Raw genomic sequence first — 27,912 nt, 5'->3', positions numbered from 1 at the left:
TGTCAGCGGCGGCCGGAGCGGAGCCCGTGAGGCGGGCGGGAGGTTCCCGCCGCGGACCCGGTCACTGCTCGGGGGATCCGCCGTCCCTCAGTCCGCGGCTCTGAAGGAGGGTTGGGGGGAGCTGGAAGGGTCCCGGCGGGCAGCGGCGCTCCCGGCTGGGAAAGCGGGAGAGGGGTGGTGGTTGAGGAGCCGCCGGCCGCGGGCAGGTGCCGGCAGCAGCACCGCAGGGCTCGAACGGAGATGTAGGGCGAGGGGACGGCGTTGCTTTCTCTGAGGAATTTGCAGGCAAAAAAAGCTTTGCCCTCAGTGAGTCGGTGCTGGCGACGGTATTTCAGGAGTAGGCAGCGCTAAACAAAATCTAGCTGCAGGGATCGATTTTCCACGCCTGGCACGGCTTCAGAAACAAAGGTAACGCTCCTCAGGGCTGCGGCCGCAGTTAAATTACGCGCAGCACAGTCGTTTACCCGCTAACAGGTATCTTTAATTGTTTTAGCCAGATTTCACTAATAAATTAAATATTTAACGCTGTTGAAAGGAGCAAGGGTAAGGATCGAGTCCTGCGCTGAAAATGGATCAATACGATTAAGTCTAAATGCTTCAATATTAAATCAGTGTGTGAAGCGATAGCAGCCTTGTAGGTAAAAGGGCACACTCAGCAGCAGACATCATAAAATCAAGTTATCCCTGTCGTTTCCTCCCCTTTCTTTTTCGATACACAACCTGTTCCCCTGCCCAACAAACTCTAAATAGACCAACCAGTTCATTGATGAGTTCAGAAATCAGCCTTCCCTTCTGAACGGCACTAATCTAAATTTCTCTCCTTTTGACAGCCATCATTTTTCACAAAAACTATAGGAACCTAGTAAACTTCAGGTATCTTACTCTCTCAAATTAGGCTGAAGTAAACCTAAAAACATTAAACATAAGAAAAAAAATCCCTTTTTTACAGTGAGGGTGGTCAAAGGCTGCAACAGAGGTCATAAACTCTCTGTCCTTGGAGTTGTTTCAGGACACTGCCCTCTGCAACCTGCTGTAGTTGGCCCTGCTCTGAGCAGGGGGTTAGACTGGACAATCTCCTGAGGTCCCTTCCAACCTCAGCTATTCTGCGAGTCTGCAGTTTTGCTGTACTATAAAAACAAGACAGTTCACATCAAAGGAAAATTAAAAAGGTCAGGGACCAGGTTCAGGGGTTAGGGCAGGGCTCAGGGTCAGGAGTCACGTAAACAAAAGCGTAATAAATCTATGGCCTCATCTCCTTAGCTTTCATCATTTATTCAGGAATGTAAGTACAATTAAGTGGCTTGGGTTATTTGTCTTAAAAACCCAGTCAGGAATGTAAGCAAGAACATGGAGGTGTCACGTGGCTAACAATACTCTTCAAAAAAATCATTGAATCTAGCCCCATAAATATCCAAGATAAAATATCAACCTCAATGTTTTTTAACTCTCCAATTTTAAGTACTGTAAATGGAATTCGTATACAGAAACATTAACAGCTTTCCAACAGTGGACTTACAACTCCTAGACACCAGAGAAATACTTGCTTGTTAATAATCCAGGAGCTATGACCAAGATGTTTGTGTGCCAAATGTGAATGGCCTGAGCTTACATTTACACAACTAATTTAACATTTCCTTGTTTGTCAAGTTCCACAATAGCAAGTTCTTTCAAGATTCGTATTCTTGAGTCAGTGGCTTTCATATTCATCTTGTTCATCTGCGAAACACTCAATGCTGCTCTGTAAGACAAAAGCACACTAGTTAGCAAAACAGAGTATCAAACACTGGGTCTGGCAGAAAAAGGCTAAAAAGCACGTACTGTTTAATGAATGATTTTTGCAAGTGCTCTGCAATTCTCATTCAGATATTGTCATCAACTTTTCTGCGCTACTTCAAATTGAGAACAGTCATTTGCTAATCCAACCTTAGGGTTAAAGAGACAGAATTCCTGAGTTAAAAACTTCCTCATTTTTAACATCAGCCTGCAAGAAATCCGCAGCACAGCCCAGACAGGGCTCAGGGCTCAGGGAGGCAGGAGGAGCTGGTGTGGGGAGGGCAGGGTTCAGGAGTCATGGTTCAGCATTAGGGCTTTGCTTTTCCAGTCTGGATGCAGATTCCAAAAGCTAAAAGGGCTTGGCGGTCTGACTGTGTCAGCAAAACTTCCCTGAATAGACCCAGTTTTGGACATCTGTACAGTGAAACCAAAGTGGAAAAAGAACCTGATGTACAGTTTTGAAAACGATCAAATCATACAAGCCATTTTTACACAAATTAATTTAGGGGGTTTTGTGTGATGGCCTAACACTTTGGGGTGTGTACCTAACCAAGAAGAGTGTAGGGGAGTAAAATCAAATTATGAAGTTGTAACATAGCAGCAAATGGTTAACTAGCTGTTTTTGTTTTCTTTGAAAAGGCTGAATTTCTTTACAGCTTACAAAATCCTTACTAATGAATGGCTTTAAGTCTTACCTGTTCTTATTTACAATGAAGTGGTTAAATAACTCCTTGTACAAATTGTTCAGGTCTGCTAGTTTAACAGTACTTCTGATAGTCCTTGGTACAGTCATAAGTGTTTCCTCAGTCAATGGTTTGAATTGCAATTCTAAAAAATTGGAAATAGAAGATACTTGTTTCTTCAGAAATTAGGCCAAAGCTAGGAATTACTTTCACTACTTTTTAAGAAACCCCCTAAATGGGTCTAAAGAAAAGATTTTCTAGCAGGAGGAAGGAGAGACGGAAAATAGTCCCTCCAAACTATCATCATATCTACAGACCCAGTGAAAAATCATTTAATTTGAGATCTGATGGGGATTAATAAATTTGGTTTGTCAGTGACTAGTTTTTTTCTTTTTTTTTTAAAGAACTAGGAAAATTCCTTTCTATAAGTAGGGATAAATGGATTAAACGAGAGCTATTTCTATGGTAAGACTAGTACCTCATTTCTTCCAGACCATAAACACAACACTACCCACTTCAATACCATCAAAAGCAAGAAAAACTCCCAGAGACATGGGAACTATATGTGGAATATAACTAAGGGCTCACTTGCTTTTATTAAAGTCTAAATTCTTCACTTCACATAAAAGCAGTAGTTCCTAATGCTTGAGAGTGAAAACAGTGAATTTGCTGTGCATCATAGGCTTTATGTTCTTTAAATAAAAGAGCTCAGAAACCATACCTAGGTCTCAGCCTATTCCTACTACTGTGAGATTTGGCCCTATTGCACTAGGGGTAAAACAGGCCTTATTTGTCAGCTGAAGTTATTTACAGTATCTGCCTTATTCAGAAAGTAAGACAGTTTAATTCATTACTCCCTGAATTCTACATGGTAACTTGATATGTTTAAATAGCACAGGCCTATTAGAGTTCAATATTAGAGATGGAAGACTTGAGAGATTGATACTATTCACAAAGCTTACTTACTGGGGCTGAGTGGGAGGGGGAGAAGATCAGTCAAGGGAAAAAAAGAAAACATCAGGAAAATTTTTCTTTCAGTACTTACCTTCAGATGAGCCAGAGGCTGCAGATCCTGAATGGCTAGATGGCTAAAAATAAACGAGAGATAATGTCAGGATTTGTTGGAATTTTATTTAGAAATTTTTTTTACAATTTCATTTCTGCATTAGTAATTACATTTTACTGTTGGATAACCAAGGATCTTGCAGCCACTGAAGTCAACAGCAAAATCTTAGGCATTAAACGAATCCTGGTTTCAAATAAAAAATAAGTTTAAAATGGATACAGAAAGATTTCTATGCAAGTCAGATAAGCCTTTTCAGCTTTCTCCTTTTCATTCCCATCTGGTTGTAGCTGAAAGTACTGTACATGCAGCAAAGGAAAAAGATGGCTTTCCTATTTTCAGGCAACCTTCAGAGGCTGACAGTTCTGACAAGCTGAAGGTAGCTATATCTGACTCCCCTCAGCCAGAAATACAGCACTGACAAAAAAATCCCAGGGCCTTTATGACATCTTTCCATTCTTTCTGCCTTTCAGAGAACATCTTCGAAACACGCTCAATGACAACATAGGGACTGATACCAATTAAACTGGCCTCAGTAGCTGTAGGATATAGCTACATTTTGCATTGGGCCTGGATTATGCCAGCTGTATGTGAAGTGCTTTAGAATTAAATAATGGGAAGACAGAAATTGACAGCATTTATCAAGGTAGGAGAAGATATTTGCAAACAAAGAGTGAATGAAGCTGCAAGATACTGGATGGCTTTCATGCAAACCAACCGTGGCAGTAAAGGGACAGAAAGCGAGGCATCCTTTGACAGCAGAGTAGTGGGCAGTGAGAAGACATGTAGAAGAAGATAAGGTCAATAAGATAATTACACTCTATTAACCTTCTTTAATATTTTGCTTTTAATATGCAGCCCAGACCAATTTAGCTATGGGAGAATATCTGACTTTTTAACAAGTATTAGTTTAGATCTATGTTACTCATATTCCAAAATTCATTTAATATTTTACAGGAAATTAAATTTCTCCCCATTTTGATATGCATTCGTTTGGATCAATTACATTCTTCACTCCCACCCAAAGGCTTCTTATATAACACATTAAGAGAACAATAGGATTGACAAGAGCAACCAACTGCATCTCTGAAAAGAAACAGAAACTTATCCCAATTAAAAAATAAGGGGAACAAAGTCTTCCATCAAAGCAAATTTTTCCTTCGTGTTCAATTTAATTGGAACAAATCATATACTTAATCAGAATGCAATAAAAATTAAAAGGTTTGTTAGAGACTTTAGTCCCATTTCTGAAAAATTCCATTCATTTGAGAGGTATTAAGTCACAAAAACAGCCCTTCTGACTTCAGCTGAGCTTTACTGAGGACTAATGGCTTTTGGAATACTGACACTCTGTGGCCTAATTACCTCTTCCACGAGCGATTCCATTTCTTTAACAGTTTGGCAGGTTAACTGCTGTGCTGCAGTCTGTTCTTCTCCTGACAGAGGTAAGCGCTAGGAAAAAAAACAAACACATAGAACTCTGATACTTTCAGTTCCTAGGGTGATGATATTTACAGAAGAACTCAGTGTTTGTGTAGCCCTTTTCTCATGGAAACTAATAGTAGGCTCCTACTTTCCTTCAAATGAAAGCAAATTTACAAGCAAAGTATTTCTGAAAAATCCAACCACAATATTCCTTTAGCATCAATACTATAAATGTTTGAACAGAAAGAAGATAAATTATTCGACAGAAGAAGTATTTCACTTAAAGACTTACATTTCTCCATAACAGTTTAATCCATCTTTGGTTTAGGAAATATACAAAGTACAAGAAAATCTTTATCTAAAAAGTCTAAATATAACTCAAGAGACAAGAGTCTTCCACTTTAACAAAATCCAAATATGAAATTATTCTTGGCGGCATATCCTTGGAACACAGGGAAAGAAAATATTTTTTCCTTTCTGTGACGTATAACCACTGTCTTTTAAATCATTATACAGTATATTTTATCCATAAAGAAAGACTTACCAGTAACTTGTCTAGAGCTGTTGACAGATTAAACACAATCTTGGGGCACTGTCATTAGAACATTAAAGTGAGAGCTGAGATCTGGGAATATGTTTTAGTCACACCAGTTCTGTCTTTGCCACTAGACTATCAATTAGCTTTTTTCATCTAAATCATCTGATTTGTAAAGGGACAAAATTAATGCTTTCACAACCTCTTCAAAACTGTAATGAAGCAGTGTCTGAAGACCACTTAGGAAAATGTGTTGTTTGTTGTAGGGTTTTTTTTTTAATAGATAGATAGGCATTATCATACTGAGAAAAACTTAACAACTTTGCACTAATAACAATTCCACCGCATATATTACAATGCATTGGTTTTAACTGACTCACTTCAGACAGTGAAAATACATTTGCCGTTTAAAAGATTTTTTGCCTTTTAATATTGGTTTCGCTTTCTAATTTCTTTAAAGTGGCTACTTTTAAAAAAAGTCAGTATAGAAGTGGGACACAGCTGTGCAGAGAGGCATCAATTTCTATGAAACTATTCAAACGTGTGTCACACTATTGACGCTATTATGGCATTACTTCCAACTCCAAAACTGAATACCACTAGCTTAACTGTTGAGTAATGAATCAGGCTTGTGATTTACAAAAAGAGCTCCAATCTTGCAAACATTTCTTCCGGTAAATGGTCTTCTTATCTTCTAAGAGTCCTCTAAGAGTCTGCACATATAACAGTTTCCAATAGAACTACTCACATCTACGTAAAGGTTACACAAATACGTGTTAATTTACAGGAGTGAGACTCGAGTAATTAAAATGAAAATACTACCTCAAGATCAGTATGTTGCTGTACTGCCTGAATCATCTTCATTGTGTTCTCTAGAGCAGCACGGATGCCCTTCATGGATTCTCTCTGCTCTATAGAAACTTTTTCCAGCTGCATACATAACGTTTTATACCGAGATTTCACCACTGAGAGTTCTTCCAAGACAGCGACTGGATTTTCCTATGTAGAAATTAAAAGTACATTTAAACTATTTAAGAAGAGAAAATTAATGTGGCCATATACCAATTAAAAGTGTAGGCATTAGAGACACTAAAATATACCATGAAATGACCCTTTACAATGAAAAGTGTAGCGGTGAGCATCTGTTTCATCTATACATTTATTTTTTCATAAGCAAAAATGATAGGTAGTGTTAATAAAACAGCATAAATCTGTGGTTCCACAACAAATACAGGAGGATGAATTTACTGTGCTGGTGGATGTTAACGGCTTTTCTGAGTTGGAATAACTTAGGGACTTCTAACTAAAAAGATTATTTTTCCACTATATGTTACAATATACATGGAGACAAGGACTTATTTATAAAATCCTTTACATGCTGCCATTTATTGTTTTCCTCTTCCTCTCATCTGTCCCCCAAATCTGAATTTAGACATTGCTTATTAGCAAGTTTATCTTTTGATCTCAGAGCAAGGGCGTGCTTTAGCTCAGATTGGAATCTGTCTCTTAAATTTAGGTATAACACTACTACTAATTTCTCAAAGCAGAACATGGGCGAATTTCACTATACCAAGAAATCAAGGGGGTTTTGTTGGTTTCTGCACTGAATTCATATTAGGCCAGTTATCTTGATATACGATGCAAGAAATACTTTATAATAACGATAAAAACCTAACAACTAGATAAAAGAACAGCCACCTATATTTTAGGATTAAAGAAAATTACCCATTTATTACCAACTTCATGCAAAATGCAATAAAATCTATTAATTTAATCTAAAAATACTACCTCTGCTGCTGGATTATCAGGAAGACTTTTCATTATTTCAAACTCCAGTCTGTGTTGAATATAATCCAGATCAGATTCTGCCTTCTGGAACTAAAATATTTAAGGTCAGCCACAGTATATTAAAAAACAAAAATTGCAGACAAAACCCAACCGTTTGCGTTTCCTGTATTTCAGGAAAGCAGAAGCCAGATGCCTCTGATTTAAAAGAGGCATGTACTATAAAAGTACATTTCTATTCCTCCAATCTATTCCATTAGCTAATGTTTGCCAATTACACTGACACACTTCTAGCCTGAAAAATATAAAGCAATAAACTTTCAGACTTAACATAACCATTTTCCTCTCACATGTAAGAATTATATGGGTGTACACACACAAACTTCTATTAATTTTACCCTCTTTCCATTTGTCTAACCCAAATTACCCAGTTGTTCTCTTTGTATCTTGCCACTAGTACCTTTTTCATGCAGGTCCCCAAAATGCATGAAAACACTTCTATCTCTTCTTATGTTACATGCCCTTGCAATGCCAAACCTCTCAAGATGAAGTTTTTAAGTAGTAGACCAAAGAGGTAAGTTCTATCAATAGAAAAGAACACACATCTTTTAAAAAGTGATCTTCACTCAGTGCAGGAGGTGTTTGATTTTTTTCTCCTGAGATAGTAACATATTTTCCATCAATTTTTAGAGCTTCTTGGCTAACTGCTTCTCTTTTCAAACATTAAAAGTTCTGTTAGCAAAACTGCAATACTCCGTTATTTACACAGCAGAGATTATGAATAAGTGTTCAGGATCCAAGCATATCAACAGAGATTTTATTATGAATTATATTAGGAATGCATTCTCTCAGATGGTTCTAATACCCATAATACATTTTATTATTCCCCAATAAACCAGACTGATAAATAGATAATAAAATTGATGACATCACATTTCTTTCCCTGGGATAAATAAGCCACCAGAGAATTCTCTAATTGCCTTGTAAAATAGTCTGCTGATAGCATTATTACTTAATTAATTTTAGTCTGCAATTTTAATACCTATTAAGGACTTCTGTCCTTAAGAAGTCCTTCTGTTTAAAGAAAGGCAGTTTTCCCAGTTCACAAACAACTCATGAATTTCTTATCGTAATGATTTGGTGATTTTACAGTCACAGAAGAGGCAATGATGAAAGCAAGTTAAAAATGCTCGTAACTTACTTAACTCAGTGTGGTTTTCAGAATTTATACTGAGATTAACCCTGAAGTAATCATTACAACTTTTTAAAGGATGAAATAAGGCTATATTTGTTACTGTATCCCAAAGTACTACCTGGCAGGGCTATAATGGTAGCTACAGTGACAAACTTCAGTAGTCTTTGGATGTAGCCTGTAGTCAGGCCTGGATACCAAAAGGATGTTTATGTTTTAAACATCAGCCTTGAATTCCACCTTCAGGAGCTGCCATTAATACCTTTGAGGATCTGGAACTTCAGATAGCCTAAAGGAATGGTGTTCGATCCAAGATGTTCTACAAGTAAAATCCCCTTTCTGACATAGTGAAAATGTGTGATTTTTCATACACATACACACCTTCAGTAAATTTTCAAATAATAGCTTAAGAAAAGGAAAATAAATCTAGTAAAGACCTCAAGCATCTGTAAATCAAAGGGAAAGCTTTCACCCGTTACTCCCATAACTTACCATCTACCCAACAAAACTCCTTCCCATATCCACCCCAGAAACCAGTCATGACAAAATGTGAGAATAAAATACTTTTTATTACACTATGTATTTTTAAAGAGTTCATGAGGGAATTTCTCCTAAATGCTCAATCGTTTCTGTTCTCCTCCACTAGCAAACATTTTTAGGTTTTCATTTCTAGAGGCAGGCACGCCAAAAAGGTAATTTTTTTGCTTTTCTCCAACTCCTCTATCTGATTAATAATTATTGGGAAAGCAGACAGTGAATATGGGTGGCTTTTAAAATTATCCATGAAGGTCTGTTCCTAAATATTTAATATTGATAATTTGAGATTTACAGAACGACAGTAAGCCACTAATACCATGCTACTACTATAATTCAAGGCATTAAAAATTGAATGTGAAGCTGAATGCTTATCCATTGTGTAGCTATAATTTTAAGATTTGTGCTTAATGAAAATACTAACACAGTATCACTGCTTCCTCCTGAAAGTATGCTAACTCCAAAAGAAACAAAATTTATTATCAGCAATTTCAAAGCATGTTTATAAGCACTGCCATATGTTCCTCCTTTACGATCCATTTTTCCTTTATTTTATAAATATTTATTTCTTGCTCTATTTCAGGAAACATACACCTGCAGAAATCTCACCTTAATGTTATAGGTTAGGACCGTTCGTATGATGAGTACTGTACACCAATCACACAGAAAATGCAGTTTGTGAAATGTAAATTTGTAATTTACTCACAGGCTTAGAAGAAAGTGTTAGAAACTGTGAGGCAAGACTCAAGCCATTGCTGCGTACTCTGCTTTCAGATGCTTTGACAATACTATTGCACTGCTAGCTGTAAAGTACAGTAGTGCAATAAAGTCAGAGCATTCGTTAGCAGCAAGAACTCTGTACAAGTAATCAATACACAAAATACGTATTGGAAAAAAATAGGTCGAGTCAGATAGTGGTTTCTGTGGATCATGGAGAATTGGATAAGGTTAAGGTTCACCCAGTCCTGATAGAGACACACAAGAACTCACATATTTCAAGACATTATTATTATTCATAATCCCTGTCATTCCACTGACCAAGAAGGGGGGCAAAAAAGGAGGAAAACACCCAACAAAACACTCAACAGATCTGTCAGAAATTCAATTTCAAACAATTTGTTGCTCTTTTAACTGGAAACTACAATTCCAAATTTATTTATTCCTTAGATTTGCCTCATAGCAAGCAAAGATTCTAAACTGCTATCAGACAGATGTTCTTAAACTGCATTACAGGGAACATTTTCCGGACACCAGAGTTTATTCTTCTCATTTGCAGGTGTTGAATCACTTTAAAATACACTTAAACACACACTCATTTCCCAACATAGTGGATGTACATTACCACATAAGGGGTTACCACATAGATGTTAGAGCACTATCAAAGTGGGCATGTATTTCATAAATCTCAATAACTGTGTTTCTTCTTAACAAAACCAGTAACTTCATACAAAAAGTTTGAGAACTCTTAGGGTCTGAAGGTGCTAAGATTCTTAACAACAAAATGCAAAGTAACAGAGGAATGGAGAGATAGGTGATTGCTGATGCATACAGAGCAACAACCTGAGTCAACTCCACACCTGTAACATTTCCCTAGAACACACTGTAGGAAATAAGAATTCTATACAGTGTTCTTCCCTCTTTGCAGGGCACTTATTTCTAAAGAAACATACACACAGAGTTGATGGTATTTGTCATTAAAAGACCAGTTAACATTTCTCCTTGGCAAATAACGAGAAGACAATGCGAGGAAAAAAAAAATAAAATATCAGTGGCAATCTCATTTTACAGTTGTTTTGCAAATCACCTTCTGGTCTCAGACAGTGATTTTTGACTTGTGACTGTAAGAAGAAGAATGAATAACGTAGATAGTATTGCTGGCCAATGCCCTTTTAACATTGCACTGCTTTTTGTGCATGATCACTAGTAGTACAACATAAAAAGGGCACTGGACAGACACCACTCAAAGAAAAAAGTACGTCCACTATACTAAAAATATGGTGACAGAAATTAACTAAATTGCTCTGAATTAAGCACTCTCAACTCATCTGACACTTTATCCATTTGTTATCAAACAATTTGTTATCCATTTTACTAAATGGATGTCCACACAAAATTTCTTTCAGTGCGAACTGCTGAAGTGCATACTGGAAGGCACTAGCACAGCACGTGAAGTCCTGGGCATTAAAGGTTAATGAAATGGTTGTTATACAGAAGGATACATTTATCACCAGCAACTACCATACTATATTTTCTATACTATACTGTACTATATTTTCATTAGAGGCCTGACTCTGTGTCTGATGAAGCTGTTGGAAAGATCTCCAGTCCCAGCTGACTTCAATGAACGCTTGTGCAGCACAGTCTCAGGTGCCCAATTCCTAAAATACAGCACCCAGTATGCTTATTTAAATTGTTAATAAGTTAGCTTTACAATCTTTTGTGTAATGAATCTCATCTTATATTGTAGATCTTATGGTTCATTCAGCTCTTCTTGTTACTATACTTTGAGCAATAGTCTCAAAGAACCATCAATAACCTGGTATTTTCACACACATTGTTCTTTTTAAGCACCTACAAATTAGTTTGTTCCTGGTTCCATGAGACTAAAATGAAGCTTTCCATGAAACGCATGTCAAAACCTCTGGGGAAGTAAGAAGCGTTTTTTTATCACACTTTTGTGGAGAGAGCTGACTTCCACAGGAAATCCAGGAAGAAGAAACAATAAGCAGAAGGAAGAGCAAGACACACAAAGCTGCAACATGCAAGACAGTTGCCACTGTACATATTCTGATAAACAATGAAAAAGAGAAGTATTGCACTTTTGAATGAGGATTGTATACAGGAAATTAATAAGTGAGATTGTTCAAGGTGTATTTAAGAAAACACCCTTTTCTTAAAAAAAAAAAAGGCAAAAAAACCCAGGTGAAGATGCAACTGCCTTGTGCCACCCAGCAGTTTTAATGGAAGAAGGCAGCCGGGCATACCATCTCCCATCTTCTGCTAGAAGAAATTAACAGAAGAATCATACAGAAAAATGAAGAATAACAGGGTGAAATCAAAATCAATTTGTTTTCCAAATGGATTACCCAAAGATTTGGTGTAATTAGAACGGGGTGGAAGACGAAGCTATAATCTCAAAACCTCTGGAAGTTGTTAGGTGCCATCTGTGCAGATAATTGACCCGAACGAGCTCTTCAACTTGAAATTATTTGCACAATGATCATTTTGGTCTACTCGTAAAGCAGATCATAAGACAGTGTCCCATTACTGTCTTCTTCCACTACCATATATAAAAGCCCCTTTTAGCTTTAAGGAGGCCAAAATACCTCTCCAATTATTTACATGTCCTAAAATTAGAATCGCTAATCAGCAAACTTTAAAAGTAAGACTTTCAATAAAACACAGAAATAAACCATAACATAAAAATAACCAACATCTAACCTGAGCATTTCTAAACGGATTTACATGGAAAGAAAAACATGCTACAAGGAAAAAAGAAATCGCTCAACAAACTAGGTTTTACCAAAAAAAACCCCCCACAAATGAATACTGACAAACGATATGGGGAGATCAAGTTTACACTATGGGCAAGGCTGAGGTTCTGAATTTGAAATTAGAACAACTTCAGAGCTCTGACAAGAATGTAGTATGTTGATGAATTCAAATACTGTATATTACCATTGTAAGCATTCAGTTTGATGACTGCAGTTCAGTAGCTAAAGGAGAACAAGCACCCCCTCAAAAGCATGGTTTACTCAAAGGAAAAAAAAAACAAACCAACACACCACCTTGTTTTTAAAGTGAAGTAAAACTGAGAATTGGGTAAGATAATTTGAATTCTCTGATCTTTCGACTAATGCAAGTATTTTGGCATTGATTTAAATTCTTACTTTTTATTTCTTAACAGAAATAGTATTGTCGCTTAAAATATTCACTCAGAAGTGTCTTACTTCTGTAATGACATGCAGGTCACTGAATGAGGTGACAAAGGCTTGTTAGCAGAACAAGCTCACATTTAGACAACTTTCAGCCAGTTGTTTCTTTTTAGACAACAGCAAACTTAGTTGCCCACTGTTCCTAATGCTTTAAGGGGCACTTTATGGTGGTGCTGGAGCAAAGTGACTGAAGGAGCAATAAAGTAAGTAAAAGTAAACAAAACAAGGTTAAACACTGGGCATTAAGGAGTGCAGCAATTTTGTGTATTGAAGGAAAGTCTAGCAGTCATTAGGCTAAGGGATAATGTGCATATACAATAGTCCCCACCATGTTCCCCCACTGCTCCTCCTGATTTCTCCTGGATATTTCACTTTGGTGATGTTACTGTGTACAGATAAGAACTAGGAGACTATTAAACTAATTTTTATTTCTTTTTTTAATGAGAACTTGAAACCAAGATTGTCAGAGGAGAAAAAAAAAAGACAAATCTATTGTATTATTTGTCTCTGTATTGAATAATATACTTTTTTTCTCCACGAGGACACTTGCAGTTTATCAATTAAGGTACCTAACACTGCTGCTAGGACAATTAAAATGCCAAAAAACTTCTGGAAGTTTCCCAGCAAAAACCAAAGGAGCATCCTCTTTTGGAGAACTATGTCAGTACGAGCATTTTAATTTCTGTAAGGACTTAGGAATAGCAATTAATATTCTCTATTAAGCATTTGGATGCATAAAATATTCCCAAAGCATTTTAACTAAAAAAAAAAAGTGTAAACAAGTTTACATTGTATAGAATGAAGATCAAGACTTGAAGGATGCCGCAAGGAACTTGTCCGTTTAAAGAGGCAGTTTCCCAATATGTAAAAGCACAACATAGCTCTTTTTTTTTTTTTTTTCTTTTTTTTCGCTTTCCCGTGAGCGGGGCAGGCAGAAGGGCGGCTATTACATAAGGCAGCTCGGTCTTTGCCGGCAGGGGCTGGCTCCGACAGCGCCGAAACCGAGTTAAACGCTGTGAAAAGAACTACGCGAACTTGAACGGCTGAAGGAAAAGCCACCCTTCTCCTCAGGACTGGCTACAGCCCACACCTCGCCAAGAAGGAACGGCTGAAAGGGCCGGCGAGCTCCCCACGAAGGACGGACGGACCGGGGGTCCCGCTGCCGCCCCGGTCCTCTCCTCAGCGCGAACGGCCCGACCCCGCAGCGCCCACCGGCGGCGAGGCGATGGGGGAGGCTCCCCCGGCTCTTCTCCCGCTGACCGGCCCCGCGGATTTCGCCCCGTTCTCCCGGGAGGAGCAGAAGGGGAGGTTGAGGCGCGGCACCGCCGCAGGCCCCGGCGGGAAGCCATCCCGGCGGGAAGCCATCCCGCCGCATCGCCCCCCTTTTCCTCCACCACCCCCCCCCCCCCCGCTACCGGCGCGAATGAAACAGCCCAGCCCGCCTCTCCTCCCCCGGACACCCCCCGCAGGGAAAATGGTCCAGCCCAGGTGAGAGCTCCACCCTCACCCCTCGCTGAGAGAAAATGGACTAGTCCGAGAGCGCTCTCCTCTACGCCGCCTTACCCCCTCCCCCACCGCGACGGGGAAATGAAATGAAATGAAACGGACCGGACCGATCCGGCCGCGCCCCTCAACGGCCCCATTCCCCCCACCCCGCCACGGAAAGCAGTAAACGCTCACGGGACTGCGCGGAACCCGCCCCATCCATCCACCCACACTCCCCCCGCCCCCCCCCAGGTGAGAGGGAAATGGCCGAGCCCTGCCCCCGCGCTGAGGGGGTGAATGGAGCGGCAACCATCAAGCCCCGCCCCCCCGGGGGGGGCTGGGGGGGTGGAAGCAGAATGGACCGGCCCGGCCGAACTCGCCTGACCCGAACGGCGGTCGCCCCGTCGAGGGCCGCGCGGGCTCCGCTCAGAGCCCGGATGGGGCGCGGGCGCGGCTGAGGGGAGAGCGGTCGCTCTCCCCTCACGCCCCTCAGCCGCGCCCGCTCCCCCCCCCCTTCCCCGCCCTTTTCCCTCCCTCAAGCGACAGCCCCGCGCCCTCCGAGGCGCTCCCGCCGCCGTCCCGCCGTCCTCCGACCCCGCCGTCCCTCAGCCCGGCCGCCGCCCGGACTCACCATGGTCTCGAGCCTGGTAACCGCCGTCTCCATGTTGAATAGTTGACATTCCTCAGGCGGCGGCGGGGAGATACCCACCCCCCGCTCCGCAGGATGGGAGAGTCGGCGGTCCCCATTGGGCAGCTGTCACTCGCCGCTCGCCTCCCATTGGCTGGTCGCTGACAGAGGGCGCTCGCTATTGGGTCGGGAAGAATGTAAACCCTCTCCGAGGTAGGGGGGAGCCCATTGGTTGGTAGAAAATCTGCAGCTAGCGATTGGCTAGGCGGGGGGAGCGCCGCGAGCCGCTATTGGTCTAGAGTGGAATGTAGCGGTGATTGGCTGGAGTAGGGAGCGGAGCGCTGCAATTGGCGGGAAGTGGAGCGGTCGATTAGCCGCGGTCCGTCTCTGTCGGGGGGCGGGGGGGGGGAAGCGCCGGTCACGTCCTCCGGTTCCCTCCGGCGGGCCGGTGCTTCCCCCACCATTCAACCCGATTGGCCTTTCCCAGCCGAGCGGTGTCCCGCAGCTGATTGGCGGGGCTGAAAAACCTTTATCCAACAGCGGGGCGGATCACCTCAGTGCGCCCCAGGACGGGGGCGGAGCAGCCGCTAGGCCCGCGATTGGCCTTTCGCCGCTCCCGTCGAGCTCGGGCCCGCGTCCGTCCAACGGCCAATCAGCGGGCGGCTAGCACGGGCCGCGGGGAGAGAGAGTGGGCGGGGGGGGGGAGACGGCAGAGAGCGGCGCTCCCATTGGCTGAGCGCGGCGCGGGGAGCGGTTTGAATCGGCGGCGGCGGCGGGCGGGGAGGTGAGCGGCGGCTGGGGGAGGGGGGACTGAGGGGACCCCCCCCCGTGTCCTCGGTCACCTGTGACCGTGGGGCAGTTCCGTGTGAGGAATCGCCCGCTCTTCGGTGCGGGCTCCCCGGAGAACGGGGCTGGCCCCACGCAGGAGCGGGGAGGCGGCGGGGGTCGCGCTGGGGTGTGGGTGTGTGTGTGTGAGGGTGTGTGTGTGGGGGGGTGTGTGTGTGAGGGGGGTGTGTGTGTGTGTGTGTGTGTGTGTGGCTGCTCAGGTAACGCCCGAGCGAGAACCGACGGTCAGGGCAGTGCTGGGCTCGCTTTCTGCGGTTTCTTCGTGCCTTTCGGCTAGAGTTTTCCCAAAATGCAGTATTTATCACTTCAGGATAAAGAAAACCTGTCAATAAAAGCCTGGGTAAACCGGTACTTTTTATGTTGTTCACTCTCTCGTGTGCAAACGCAACCTCGTGGATCGTAGGAACTTCAGAGAAGGATATATTTCTAATCAGTCGTATGTAATGCTTCTAGCAAGACAACTGTGAATAACTTCTGACTGGATTTTTGAGGTGCAGTCCATGTTCTTCCCTACCTATTTGGTGATAGCTCTGTCCTCACATGAAAGTGGGTATGTTTTCTATACATTAATTTTAAATGTGTGTTCTTTAACAGTAATGGCAAAGTATAAGAAATGCAGACGAAAACAGAGAGCCCGAGCAAAATTTCTACTGGGAAAAAAAGGAGATGCTGCAAACCTCCAGGGCTCAGGTTGTCCTCCTCCACGGTAAGAGGCTCAATTTGAACTTTTCCATTTAACTCAGTCTCTGGGTCCACTGTTTGCTCGCAATGGTTCATGGAACTGAGGCAATAGAATCATGTTTGAAGCCTATCTGCATCCCGGCATGGATGGTGTAGAATTGTTTCATCTTGTGTATCTTCCAGTACTCTATCTATCATTAACTTCAATATGCAGGAAAAGCAATTTGGATAAAAATGTATTGCAAATATGATTCCCCCCCCTTTATCGAACTGTATTTTGGTCTTTCCTGGTCTCTGTGGTCACGTTTACTCTGTTGTCACCTGCTGTTTCTGGTGCTTGTAATTTCCAGATGATTGGTCACAGTTAACTTTTTTAAAGGTTGAAATGATAAATATAACTATAACTATGGCCTCATTCTGAAATGTTCTGTCTCAGGTCAGCAGGTGATCTTCCTCTGAACATGTCACCTGTCCCAAGCCATCTGTCCTCACTCTGGTCGTTAGCCTTGCCCAGTATAAAAAATGTGGTAAAACCCTTTACAACAGCAGCATCATTTTTGTATTGTTGGTGCCAGAACACGGTTGTACAGGTAAGTTTTCTACTTCTCTATTTTTGCCAGTGTGTGTGGTTGTTCTTAGCGCTCAGATGCAGGATATACAGTCAGATTTGAGAACTAAGCTGTAAATGTAGCTATGTCTATTGAAACATCTAAAGTGTATTTAGTGTTTACTGTTGAAGGAATAAATACGAGAAGAGTGTCAAGGCAACTGTGGACGTGAAATGCATACGTGCAACTGTAGGGTTTTTTATTGGAATATCAGGAGGATTTGCAGTGACAGAGGGTGCAGTCTTTCTTTCATAGCAGAAATGATTGTGTGAATTTTTCAGGTCAACCATGAATTATACTTTAGAATTTATAGATGAAGTTAAAGTTTGGGTTTTTTTAGAAAGTCACTCCTTGGGTTCCTGCCAAGGAAATATTTGGTGACGTTTTATATCTTTGTGTTGCGCCTTTCCATTGACTGCAATGAGAAGACATTGCAACAGAACTTTCAATAGTAATCATAGTCCTGTCTCTGGTAACATAACATGGTGAAAACGCTTACCTGGTTTCTTTTTATGCTTAGAGTTTTAAGGTGGTTAAAGACACTGTATTTCCATCACAAATCTACTTAAGGGAGCTAAATACGTTCAGAGAGCAGCTGGAAAAGTTGGAAACTGAATTTTCCAGACTACAAGGATTACTCCAGGTCAGTCTCAATCCCAGTGGGGCAGGATAATGTTTGCTTGTGTAAGCATGTAAGAAACTGTGGTCAGTGCAGATAAACTGCAATCTTAAGAGCTTCTCATTGGGCATTCTTTGCTTTCAGCATTACTGAACTGCGGTTACCTCACGGCTAGAGGGAAGCGGTTTGCTGGCAAGCCTCATAAGAGGCTTTTTATGTCTTTCTGGATCAACTGAAACCAGAAATTTTGTCCTCTGAAATTCCATCTACTTTTGCCAGTGGATTTAATATTCTCTTGTTTATTTTCAGATGAATGGAACTGCAGCCTTGTCTTCAGAAAATTCTCTTTGTCAAAGGTGTAATAAACCAGTTCTAGGTGCTCCTGTACAAGTGCAGATGGGCCTGCAGTCATCAGTATGTGGGCCTTCCACAACACAGCTGCAGCCTGTATCTGCACCCCCTCCACCTCTTCCTCCGCCGCCGCCGCCGCCACCACCACCACTGCCCCCTCCAAAACTGCCTCCAGCACCATTCCCCCTCAAACGGGGCAATGGCTCTAAAGCACTTCTGGTAGGGAGTAAGAGGGTTCCTCTATTTCTTTTTTCTCATGGCTGGGTTCTCTGGACCTGGTTTCATTGGGAATCTGTGTCTTTGTGAATGCTCAGTCACTTGGCGATCCTAATTTCCCTTCCAACCACCTTTGTTTTCAGGCACCATCAATGAAAAACGATGGGCCGATGCAGATCACTCTCAAAGACCTCCTGAATGTTAAACTGAAGAAGACAAACAGCAACCTGAGAATGGACAAGGTAAACTGGAGGACACATGGATAAGAGGATGGTGGTGTATCGAGGCAAATTCCATGCTGAAACTGGTGTATTTCCTGCAACGCTTCTTTTAGCCCCTCAGAATTTTTTCAAGAAACTAGCTCTTCTCTTCCAAAAACCCAGTGATCAGCTTTAAGTAATCCTTCTAATTCTGCACCTGGGCATTTGAAGTGAAGAAATTAAGTGTCTAACTCCAATCTCAGCTGGCATGCAGGACAGTTCTCCTAATTTTAGAGAAAGCATGTAGCTTTATGTCTGTGTGTTACCAATAGATTTTGGGCTGTCTTTTGCCCAGCTGAAATCTTGTTTGCAAAAGGTTTTTTTTTAATAAATCTATTTTTGTCCAAGGCACATTCAAATCTTAATGATTCAAAAAAGCATAAAAGCCATAAACCACAGAAGCCATTCAGAGTATAAATATTAAACAGATTTAAGGTCAGTGAGGCCTTCTAAAGTTTATTTGTGGTAACATTTCTTTCCTCACTCTAGGCAGAATCACCAGTGAAGACACGCAGGGCATTAATTACAGTCTCAGATTTACAGAGTGTTAGTCTGAGACCTAAATCCAAGCCATCAGCTCACGTTACAAACTCCTTGATGTAAGATGCTTTCTTCCTTTCTTTGATGTTAGATTTTTCTATTCTAAACAGTTTAACAGATTAACATTGTTTACAGAGCGGAAAATATTTTATTTTAACAACTTCTTTTGTTCTTTCAGTACCCCTCTTAAAAATCAGTTAGATCTTCGAAAACATCTGAAGAAAGTCAACATACAAAGGTAAGTTCCTTCCTATTATCTTGTTTTGTTTTTCTAGAAAAAAAATAAGAGAACTAAGCATAGTTTCCCTTGTTTCCAATCTTTTCAGAAGTCCCGGTGGCACTCCACTAAATAGTAAAGAAAACATTGAATGCGGTTCTGGGTTGACACCAATTATGACACAGGCACTACGGCGCAAGTTTCAGGCAAGTCATGGCGTTTCTTTTTTTGGAATGACAAACTGGCCTTAAAATCCAGAGATATTTCATACTGATTCTCTTCCCTACAGTGCAGGATGTATGTATTACGTAAGTTACAGTCTCTCCGTAATTCTCATCCAAAAGTGCTAAGTACCCAGAAATAAGGGTGCTTGTTTTGCTGATTCCTGTTTTAATGGTAAGGTAACTGCAGAATGGAAATGCCATTGCCCATCTTTCAGCAGGTTATTTGACGATGCGAAGATGAAAAGTTGCTTTTTTTGATGGCCATTCTAGTGCCTCGATGCAATCTCTAACTCCGTAGTTCCGGTTTGCAGGAGAACAAAACCTGAGGGTTAATAATGTATTTTTAAGGATTTGCTGCGTCTGTTTTCTTTTGTGGTGTCAGTTAAGAATTGCACTATATTTTATCTTGGTCATAATTAGCACTAAGTTCATCCTCCAAGATCTGACCCTTTTCTTGTTTTGACAGATGGCTCATCCAAAGAGTCCCTCGCCTGCCCGGTTAAGCGCAGCCAACAGCTTTGATGAACAAAAGTAGGTTTATGGAACAAAGTATTTTCCATTTGTGGTCAGGAAGCCACTTGAATCCCATTTTTATATCACTCAGGCATATGCATTTGTAAGTAAATCCGGTGCATGTGAGAACAGGGAATTAAGAAATCCCATTAGCAGATTTCTGCTTTTTAAAGGCAGTGTCTTTCTAATGTGTCTCAATCTGGTTGCACCTTCTCTGTTAATGGAAAAAAAAAAAACAAAACAACAAACAAACATGAAATTTTGTGACTCTTTTGCTACCTGGCCACTGCTGAAGCGGGGACTGTGATGCTCCCAGCACTGCTGCTTCTTGTAATATAAATATGTGTGTGTCTGCTAAAATTCCGTAGTGTTTTTACATTTATTTTTTTTTAACAAAAGAGATCTTGAGGGTAATTATGCTGGCTCAAAGAAAAGCAGCAGTTTAGCAGTCTAATGTCACCGAAGTGAAAGGCTGCAAGCTTCCACAACAATTCCATCGTGTGCCTAAGAACTTACGAAGCAACTGCACTCTGCATCGCTTTTGGCTGGTGTCGGATCACCCGTCGCGTGAGGAGACCGCGCCGCGTAAAGGCAAGTGACCGAAAGCCTCCTCCGAAGTCAAGTTCACCGAGAGCTTTCGCGGCGGTCGGGCGACGTGCCGTGGCTCCCGGTCGGGACAAGGACCTGCTCTCGCCCGCCGCTGCAGCCGCTTATCCGGAGCGATGAGGGTGGAGGGCGAGTTCTGGTGGCACAGCGAGTTCTGGTGGCACGGCGATGGCCCCACGGCAGAACCGAACAGCCGGGGCCGTCGGGAGAGTTGCGTCGCTGATGACGTCATGTCCGACGCTCGCCCGCTCCGCCGTCTCGCCGCTCCCGGCTGAGCGTTGCCGCGCTGCGTCTCTTGCAGCCCACCCCCCCCGCCCTCTCGTTGTGCCTCTGCACACCCCCTCGCCGCCTGGCACCCACCGCACGTGGAGCCCCCTCCCACGTCACCACCGCGTCCCCATCCCAGCGGTGATGACGTCCGCTTCGCTCACACCAACCTCCCTCCCACCCAGGGCGGGGCCCGCGCATGCGCAGGGGGCGTGGCCGGGGCCGAGGCACCGCCCCTTCCGGGCAGGCGAGGCGGTGGCGGAGCGGGGCCATGCCGCTGCCGGCCGGCCTGACCGGGGCGGCGGCGGCGGGAGCCATGGCGGCGGCGGCGGTGGGACCCGTGAACCTGCGGGAGCTGCTGCTGTCCGCCACGGCCGCCGCCGAGGGAAGCGGCGCGGCGACGGGTCCGGGAGCCGGCGATGAGGAGGTGTGCGTGGTGGGCATCTTCGGGAAGACGGCGTTGCAGCTGTGCTCCGAGAAGGCGGCCCTGGTGAGCACCGTCTGCGACCGGCAGGTCTTCCCCCTCTTCGAGCAGGAGGACCCCGAGCTGACGGACGGAGCTCCCGGGCAGGAGGGGGAGCCGGCGGCCAAGGACTACAACCAGCTGCAGGCCTACTACAGCCAGGAGAGCCGGGTGCTGTACCTGGTGCTCACCTCCATCTGCGACACGCCGCAGCTGCTGCGGGCCTGCGGGGATCTGGCGGCGGCCGAGAGCAGGGAAACCGGGCCCGGGCATCCCTCCGGCGGCCCGGCCCCGCTGCCTCACGCCGAGGCCCACGAGTTCTGGAAGCACCAGGAGAAGCTGCACTGCCTGAGCCTCCTCTACCTCTTCTCCGTCTGCCACATCCTGCTGCTGGTGCACCCCACCTGCTCCTTCGACATCACCTACGACCGCGTCTTCAGGGCGCTGGACGGGCTGCGGCAGAAGGTCCTGCCCTCCCTGAAGGCTGCTATCAAAGACTGCCCGGTCGGCAAGGAGTGGAAGCTCAACTGCAGGCCGTGCCCTCCGCGCCTCCTCTTCCTCTTCCAGCTCAACGGGGCCCTGAAGGTGGATCCCCCGCCAGGCAGGGGCCAGGACCCCTGCGGTCACCTGGAAAAGCCACCCCCCAAGAAGCACTCCCCCAAGAGGAGGTTGCAACATGCTCTGGAGGATCAGATCTACCGCATCTTCCGCAAGAGCAGGGTGTTAACCAACCAGAGCATCAACTGCCTGTTCACCGTGCCTGCCAACCAGGCTTTCGTGTACATTGTGGCTGGTGGGGCCCAGGACGGAGACGATCCCGTGGCCATGCTTCTTGACCAACTCAGGAACAACTGCACCATGAGAGAGACCGACTCGCTGCTGGCTCCCACCCTCTCGGGACCCAGGAGGTATCAGATGATGCGCCATGGCAGGCAGCAGCTGTCCTTCCACGCAGAGAGCAGCAGCAGCAGCTCCAGCTCCTCTGGACAGCTCGTGGACTGTACCCTCAAGGAGTTCTTGTGGCAGCACGTGGAGCTGGTGCTCAGCAAGAAGGGCTTCGATGACAGCGTGGGGAGGAACCCGCAGCCCTCTCACTTCGAGCTTCCGACCTACCAGAAGTGGGTTGCTGCGGCTTTAAAGCTGTACGAAGTGACCATTGAAGGCAAAGATGATGACCCGACCTCTCTCACCGGGGAGCTGAGCTCAAAAATCATGGGCAGCATCAAAGTCTTGGAAGGCTATTTAGATATAGACACCAAGTTCTCGGAAAACCGTTGCCAGAAAGCTCTCCCCATGGCCCACAGCGCCTATCAATCCAACCTGCCCCACAATTACACCATGACGGTCCATAAGAACCAACTGGCACAGGCCTTGCGTGTGTACAGTCAGCATGCCCGCGGCCCAGCCTTTCATAAGTATGCCATGCAACTGAACGAGGACTGTTACAAGTTCTGGAGCAACGGGCATCAGCTTTGCGAAGAGCGAAGTTTAACTGACCAGCACTGTGTGCATAAGTTTCATCTGCTCCCAAAAGCAGGTAAAGAAGCTCATTTGTAATTGGGTTTCATGGTTTAGTTTTTTTATCTGCTTTAAAAATGTCTTAGGCTGAAAACACTGACTTTTGCATGTTTATGGAAAATGAAAGCTTTGCAGCTTTAAAGCTTCATCTTTGTACAGTGGGATTAATCATAGCTGAGCTGTCGCACAGGTTCCTTTATGTTGAATAATGTTTAGGAGTGAGTCTGCTGTTAGTAGTAACTTTTATTTTAGTAGAAACTGATTCTGTCTTGTTAATTAGAAGCATTACACTGGAGTTCTTCTAACAATAGATGTGTAAGAGAACAAAAGTTCTCTAGGAAGCATAGATGCCCTCCCCCCCCTTTTTTTTTTTTTTTAAATAGCTTGATTGATGTCAATCAAGGAATAGAAACTGTCTGATACACATTTATTGCAGGCATTTATGCCTTTTAGGAAGAGGTTGTAAAGCCAAAGAAGATTCAGTTTAGTGGTATAACCTGCACTGGAACTTTGTATTAAAAGTGGGAAAGGGAGGAGTTGCTTGACAAACCGGCATTGCTGGCAAATAATTTTGCATGTGTATATAGCGAGGAGGAAGCAGTGGATGAAGGGAGTTAAAGAATCTCTAGAAATGGTGAGCAATTTATCTAGGGTTTGACTGATTTTTGCTTTTAGGGGAAAAGCCAGAAGCGGACAGAAATCCTCCAGTTCTGTACCACAACAGCCGGGCTCGTTCTACTGGTGCCTGTAACTGTGGAAGGAAACAAGCTCCTCGGGATGACCCCTTTGATATCAAAGCAGCTAATTATGACTTCTACCAGGTAACTATCAGGTTTCTCTTTTTGCTTCAAGCATTGCTTTGCTTCATCAACAAAGTCTGTATCCTGAAGTGACTACAAGTTTCCTTTTAACCTTATCAACTTGTAACCGTTGCTTGGGGAAGATATTTCTGGGAGCAGAAACTGTTTGCACGATGGGCTGACCAGAGTGGGCAGTTCTTCACCAGTGCATGCATGCAGGAGCATCTATTTACACTTCAGGTGTGTTGGTTCATGTGAATTTTAAATCCATCATGTCTGTGGGCTGTATTCCCATTGCTGCTTTGGTTCTCACGCAGCGCAGACCTCTTGAATCTTAACTGTTAGGACTCTGAACTCCCTCGTCTCAGAGGTGGAAGATGGAAAGTTAACCATGTTTCCTTTCTCATAGCTGCTGGAAGAAAAATGCTGTGGGAAACTGGAGCACATCAACTTTCCCGTATTTCAGCCAAGCACACCAGATCCGGCACCTGCTCGGGATGAGTCATCTCCTGCCCCTCCAGAAGGCGAGATTGAGAAACTTAAAGAAAAAGAACCTCAGACTCAGGGAGAAAGCACAGGCCTGAGCTTAGCCCTCAGCCTGGGTCAGTCGACAGGCAGCTTGGGCACTTACCCGCCTGATGCCCAGGGTGGAGGGGATAACGCAGAAAGTCATGGGCAGAGTGGGGACTCCAAAAGTGAGAAAAGGCCAAGCCTGGTAGATCGCCAGGCATCCACTGTCGAGTACCTCCCTGGGATGCTCCATTCTAACTGCCCCAAAGGCCTTTTGCCCAAATTCTCCAGTTGGTCACTGGTTAAGCTGGGGCCTGCTAAGGCTTATAACTTCCACACAGGCTTAGATCAACAAGGCTTTATCCCGGGAACCAACTATTTAATGCCTTGGGACATCGTCATCAGGACGAGAACTGAAGATGAAGGAGACTTAGATACCAATTCCTGGCCTGCACCTAACAAGGCTGTTCCTGGAAAAAGAAGTGCAGTTGTGATGGGAAGAGGAAGACGGAGAGATGACATAGCTCGAGCTTTTGTAGGATTTGAATATGAAGACGCACGTGGTAGGAGGTTCATGTGTTCAGGGCCTGATAAGGTCATGAAAGTGATGGGAGGGGGGCCAAAGGAATCCGCCATCAAAGCCCTCAATTCTGACATGCCGCTGTACATCCTGTCATCGACTCAGGGACGAGGACTGAAGCCACATTACGCTCAGTTCATGAGACTCTTTGTGGTGGTTCCTGATGCTCCACTGCAGATCACGTTAACACCTCAGGTAAGAAATGGAAGAGGGAATCTGGTAACTGCAGAGACAGGGTTGGTTGTTGCATCGCTAATTGCAGGACCAGAAGGTACAAGGGTGATAGGCAAAGGGTGTCAGAGAGATGCTGCAAGAAACTCTTTCCAACTCAGACCAACTTCAGTCGAGTTCTCTAAGGCAGTAGTTGCCAAAAGTATCTGTTTTATAAACAGGTTCGGTTTTTTTAAACTTCAAGATTGGCTTATGCCAGCTTTATGCTTTGTATAAAGTAAGTTTTAAAAAATATTTTATCAAGGATTAATTAGTAGCATTCTATACTGTAATAATTGCTTCTTTTTAAAGATAACAAGCGAGTAATGACTGTGTAAGAATTAATTTATCATTTTAAATGTCATAGAGAAAAGCAGTGACTCATTTCTGAGATTAATTATTATTAGTTACCCTTTGAATTGAGGAGGTGAAAAGGTGGTGGTTTTTTTAATTGGAGACTTTTTTCCCATTTTCAAAAGCGTATTAAAAAAAAATGGAGAAAAAGCTCCATTTAGACTTTCTTGCTAATATTTTACTACCTTAAAAAGTAAGTGTATCTTCAATTACTGCTGTATGAAATACCGTGCGCACGTAAGTACTTATTATTTGTTAGTATATGGCAAGAAAATTGGTGTTTATTGAATAGTAGTGTCACTGAATTACAAGTCAGCACAAAAGGCATCTGTATGGGCAGGGAGGCAGATTTGGGACACTTTGTAACCCTTTGATCTGTTTGGGAAGTGCCACAAGATCCTTAATACTGAGTCACAATACAGTGGAGTTGGCTTCTTTTATGGGACACCTTCAATGACTCGGATATGAACCTGCTTTGGTTTAGAAGTTAAAGGGAGAATCCTGACTGAAACGTGACAGCAGCACCAAAATTTCAATGCAGTTTGCAATTTGTCACGTTACCGTTTGAAACTGAGGCAAGAATTGAAGGTGCAGTTTGCGCCAATCCTTCTTTTGCTCTTCATTCCCAGCTTACAGCTTTTGACTCCTAAGGGTGTGGGTTTTATTTGGAATATCTGTTATGCTATGTGTTGTGGGTTCCACGCATCAGTTCCTCATGTGAATAAGGCTTTCTGAGTCTTTTAATGCGAATTGTGCAAGAGCCCTATTAAACGTTGCTGAAATCCTTGAAAACTCAAGTTTGTTTAGAGTGAGGTAGCTGTGCTACAGTGTTGAAATCCGCTGTTACCGCAGCGTTTACTACTGCCCGAGAGGGGAATGGCTTGTATTTGTATTGTGGATCTCTTTGGTAGGACCTAATCTGCAGCCTTAAATTCGGCACCTTTGCTGCGATAAAATTGGAAATTTATGGATGTCTCACAATAATGGCACAGTGGTTTCCTGGAATGTGCTCAAGTGGATGAGAACCAGGTTGTAGGCAAGACTTAAGAGACTTTCTTGGATTCAGCTGGCTTTTAAGTTTTGGGTGTTGTTGTGGTTTGGTTTTGTTTTGTTTTTTTTATTCTAATGATGTTTGATCATGTACTCCTTTTGTTTTCAGGTTCAGCCAGGACCACCACCTTGTCCTGTATTTTACCCTGAGAAGCAGGAAATAACCCTTCCACCTGATGGACTGTGGGTGCTTAGATTTCCTTACGCATACGTGACAGAACGTGGACCCTGCTTTCCTCCCAAAGAAAGCCAACAATTAATGAGTTACAAAGTTCTCCGGGGAATACTGAAAGCGATTACACAATAAGAATTATTCTGGTAGATTGATTTTAGTTTAAAAGGCCTATCTTCAATCCAAATCATGGATTTTGATTCATGTCTGTTACCCAACAGCTATCACTGCGATCTAGTGAAGCCCACTGTATTTCACTGGAACGGAGTCAGATTGAAAATAAGGTCTCATATCAAAGTGGATAGGGAAAATTTACACGTCTCCTGGATTTCTTTTTGTTATGTTTTCATATGTAAGAAATAAAAGCTGGTTATTGCAATAGACTGAGCCTGTATTACTAGATCTTTTGATGATAGTGCTTTTCCCCATCATCTCTCTACATACATATTTAGGAATATTTAAAAATTAGCATTGCCTGGAATCAAGAGTTTCCTTTGTCATATTGAGATAATGATGGGCAGAATATTTTCTCATTTTCTAAACAAGCTATTTGTATGCAAACAATAGATGCTTTTAATGTGGTGATGTGAGAAATGGTTTGTGTTTGATCTTGTCCTTCAGAGGGGGAAGGCATTGCTGTTCTGATTTGTATTGACACCATAGCCAGAAACTCTGCTTACCGACATCAAGTTGAAATGTTTTACTGTATTTGTACTCATAGATCAGATTTTGTTAAAAGGCTGGCTTAATTTTGTATTTTGGAATGGCAGCTCTCTCTGGAAACTAAACCTGCTGGTAAATGTGTGGAAAACAAGGCTGTATGAGCTTGTTCATTATAAGTAACTGCAGCTTAATTGGCAGTATAGCTTGACTTGTAGTGATTAAACAGACTTTTGGTTGCTAAAAGGACAGTTTTGGCCCAGTTTGAATCTCATTGAGGGAGTCTGGGTAACTATACTGTGCTTTCCAAAAGATGTGCTACATGATGCACTGAACGGCAGCTTAAATCCTGCGAGCTTTACCCCTGGCTCTCGGTGCCAAAACATTACTCACAGTAAATCAACTTCTGACTTCTCGTCGAGGTAAGATGTATTGGCGATTGCGGCTGTACGCGGAGACCTGATTTCATTTCTAGAATATTTGTTTTTAATTAGCATGCATACAAAGTTTAATTTGCCCTTTTGTTACAATACAGTAATTACACCGCGTGACCGGAGCCGAGACCTGGTTTCTGTTTGGCGTAGGACCTCTCTGATCGGCTGGCTGTGG

At 43.3% G+C, this 27,912-nt stretch overlaps 3 protein-coding genes across 9 annotated transcripts; 2 read left to right on the top strand and 1 right to left on the bottom strand.

The window, feature by feature from the left end:
• Positions 1-1,256: 1,256 nt before the first annotated feature.
• Positions 1,257-15,194, bottom strand: SKA2 (spindle and kinetochore associated complex subunit 2). Of its 3 annotated transcripts, none has more exons than XM_069791019.1 (7): positions 15,042-15,194; positions 7,268-7,357; positions 6,302-6,478; positions 4,885-4,971; positions 3,502-3,544; positions 2,469-2,601; positions 1,257-1,738 (listed from the first exon to the last, which is right to left on the bottom strand). In XM_069791019.1, the coding sequence occupies exons 1-7, from the start codon at positions 15,072-15,074 to the stop codon at positions 1,612-1,614; spliced, it is 690 nt and encodes a 229-aa protein (XP_069647120.1). In that variant the 5' UTR covers positions 15,075-15,194; the 3' UTR covers positions 1,257-1,611. The 3 variants fall into 3 exon arrangements, with proteins under 3 accessions (XP_069647120.1, XP_009920704.1, XP_069647121.1); XM_009922402.2 differs by lacking the exon at positions 15,042-15,194 and adding an exon at positions 7,725-7,822; XM_069791020.1 differs by lacking the exon at positions 7,268-7,357 and having other exon boundaries at positions 15,042-15,156.
• PRR11 (proline rich 11) lies at positions 15,151-20,473 on the top strand. 5 transcript variants are annotated; one of them, XM_069791014.1, is made up of 10 exons: positions 15,151-15,251; positions 16,479-16,590; positions 17,002-17,155; positions 17,694-17,816; positions 18,102-18,362; positions 18,503-18,601; positions 19,109-19,218; positions 19,338-19,397; positions 19,486-19,582; positions 20,067-20,473. In XM_069791014.1, exons 2-10 carry the CDS (start codon positions 16,481-16,483, stop codon positions 20,133-20,135), a joined length of 1,083 nt encoding a protein of 360 aa, XP_069647115.1. In that variant the 5' UTR covers positions 15,151-15,251; positions 16,479-16,480; the 3' UTR covers positions 20,136-20,473. The 5 variants fall into 5 exon arrangements, with proteins under 5 accessions (XP_069647115.1, XP_069647114.1, XP_069647116.1 ...); XM_069791013.1 differs by lacking the exon at positions 15,151-15,251 and adding an exon at positions 15,757-15,822; XM_069791015.1 differs by lacking the exon at positions 15,151-15,251 and adding an exon at positions 15,850-15,903.
• Positions 20,474-21,170: 697 nt separating this feature from the next.
• SMG8 (SMG8 nonsense mediated mRNA decay factor) lies at positions 21,171-27,554 on the top strand. The gene is made up of 4 exons (XM_009927272.2): positions 21,171-22,986; positions 23,643-23,788; positions 24,177-25,052; positions 26,581-27,554. Exons 1-4 carry the CDS (start codon positions 21,186-21,188, stop codon positions 26,776-26,778), a joined length of 3,021 nt encoding a protein of 1,006 aa, XP_009925574.2. The 5' UTR covers positions 21,171-21,185; the 3' UTR covers positions 26,779-27,554.
• The last annotated feature ends 358 nt before the right edge of the window (positions 27,555-27,912 follow it).

This window comes from Haliaeetus albicilla, chromosome 9 (assembly GCF_947461875.1).
Source record: "Haliaeetus albicilla chromosome 9, bHalAlb1.1, whole genome shotgun sequence".
Lineage (NCBI taxonomy): Eukaryota > Metazoa > Chordata > Aves > Accipitriformes > Accipitridae > Haliaeetus > Haliaeetus albicilla.
The sequence above is the reverse complement of the archived record's forward strand: the minus strand, read 5'-3'. Positions and strand labels throughout refer to the sequence as shown.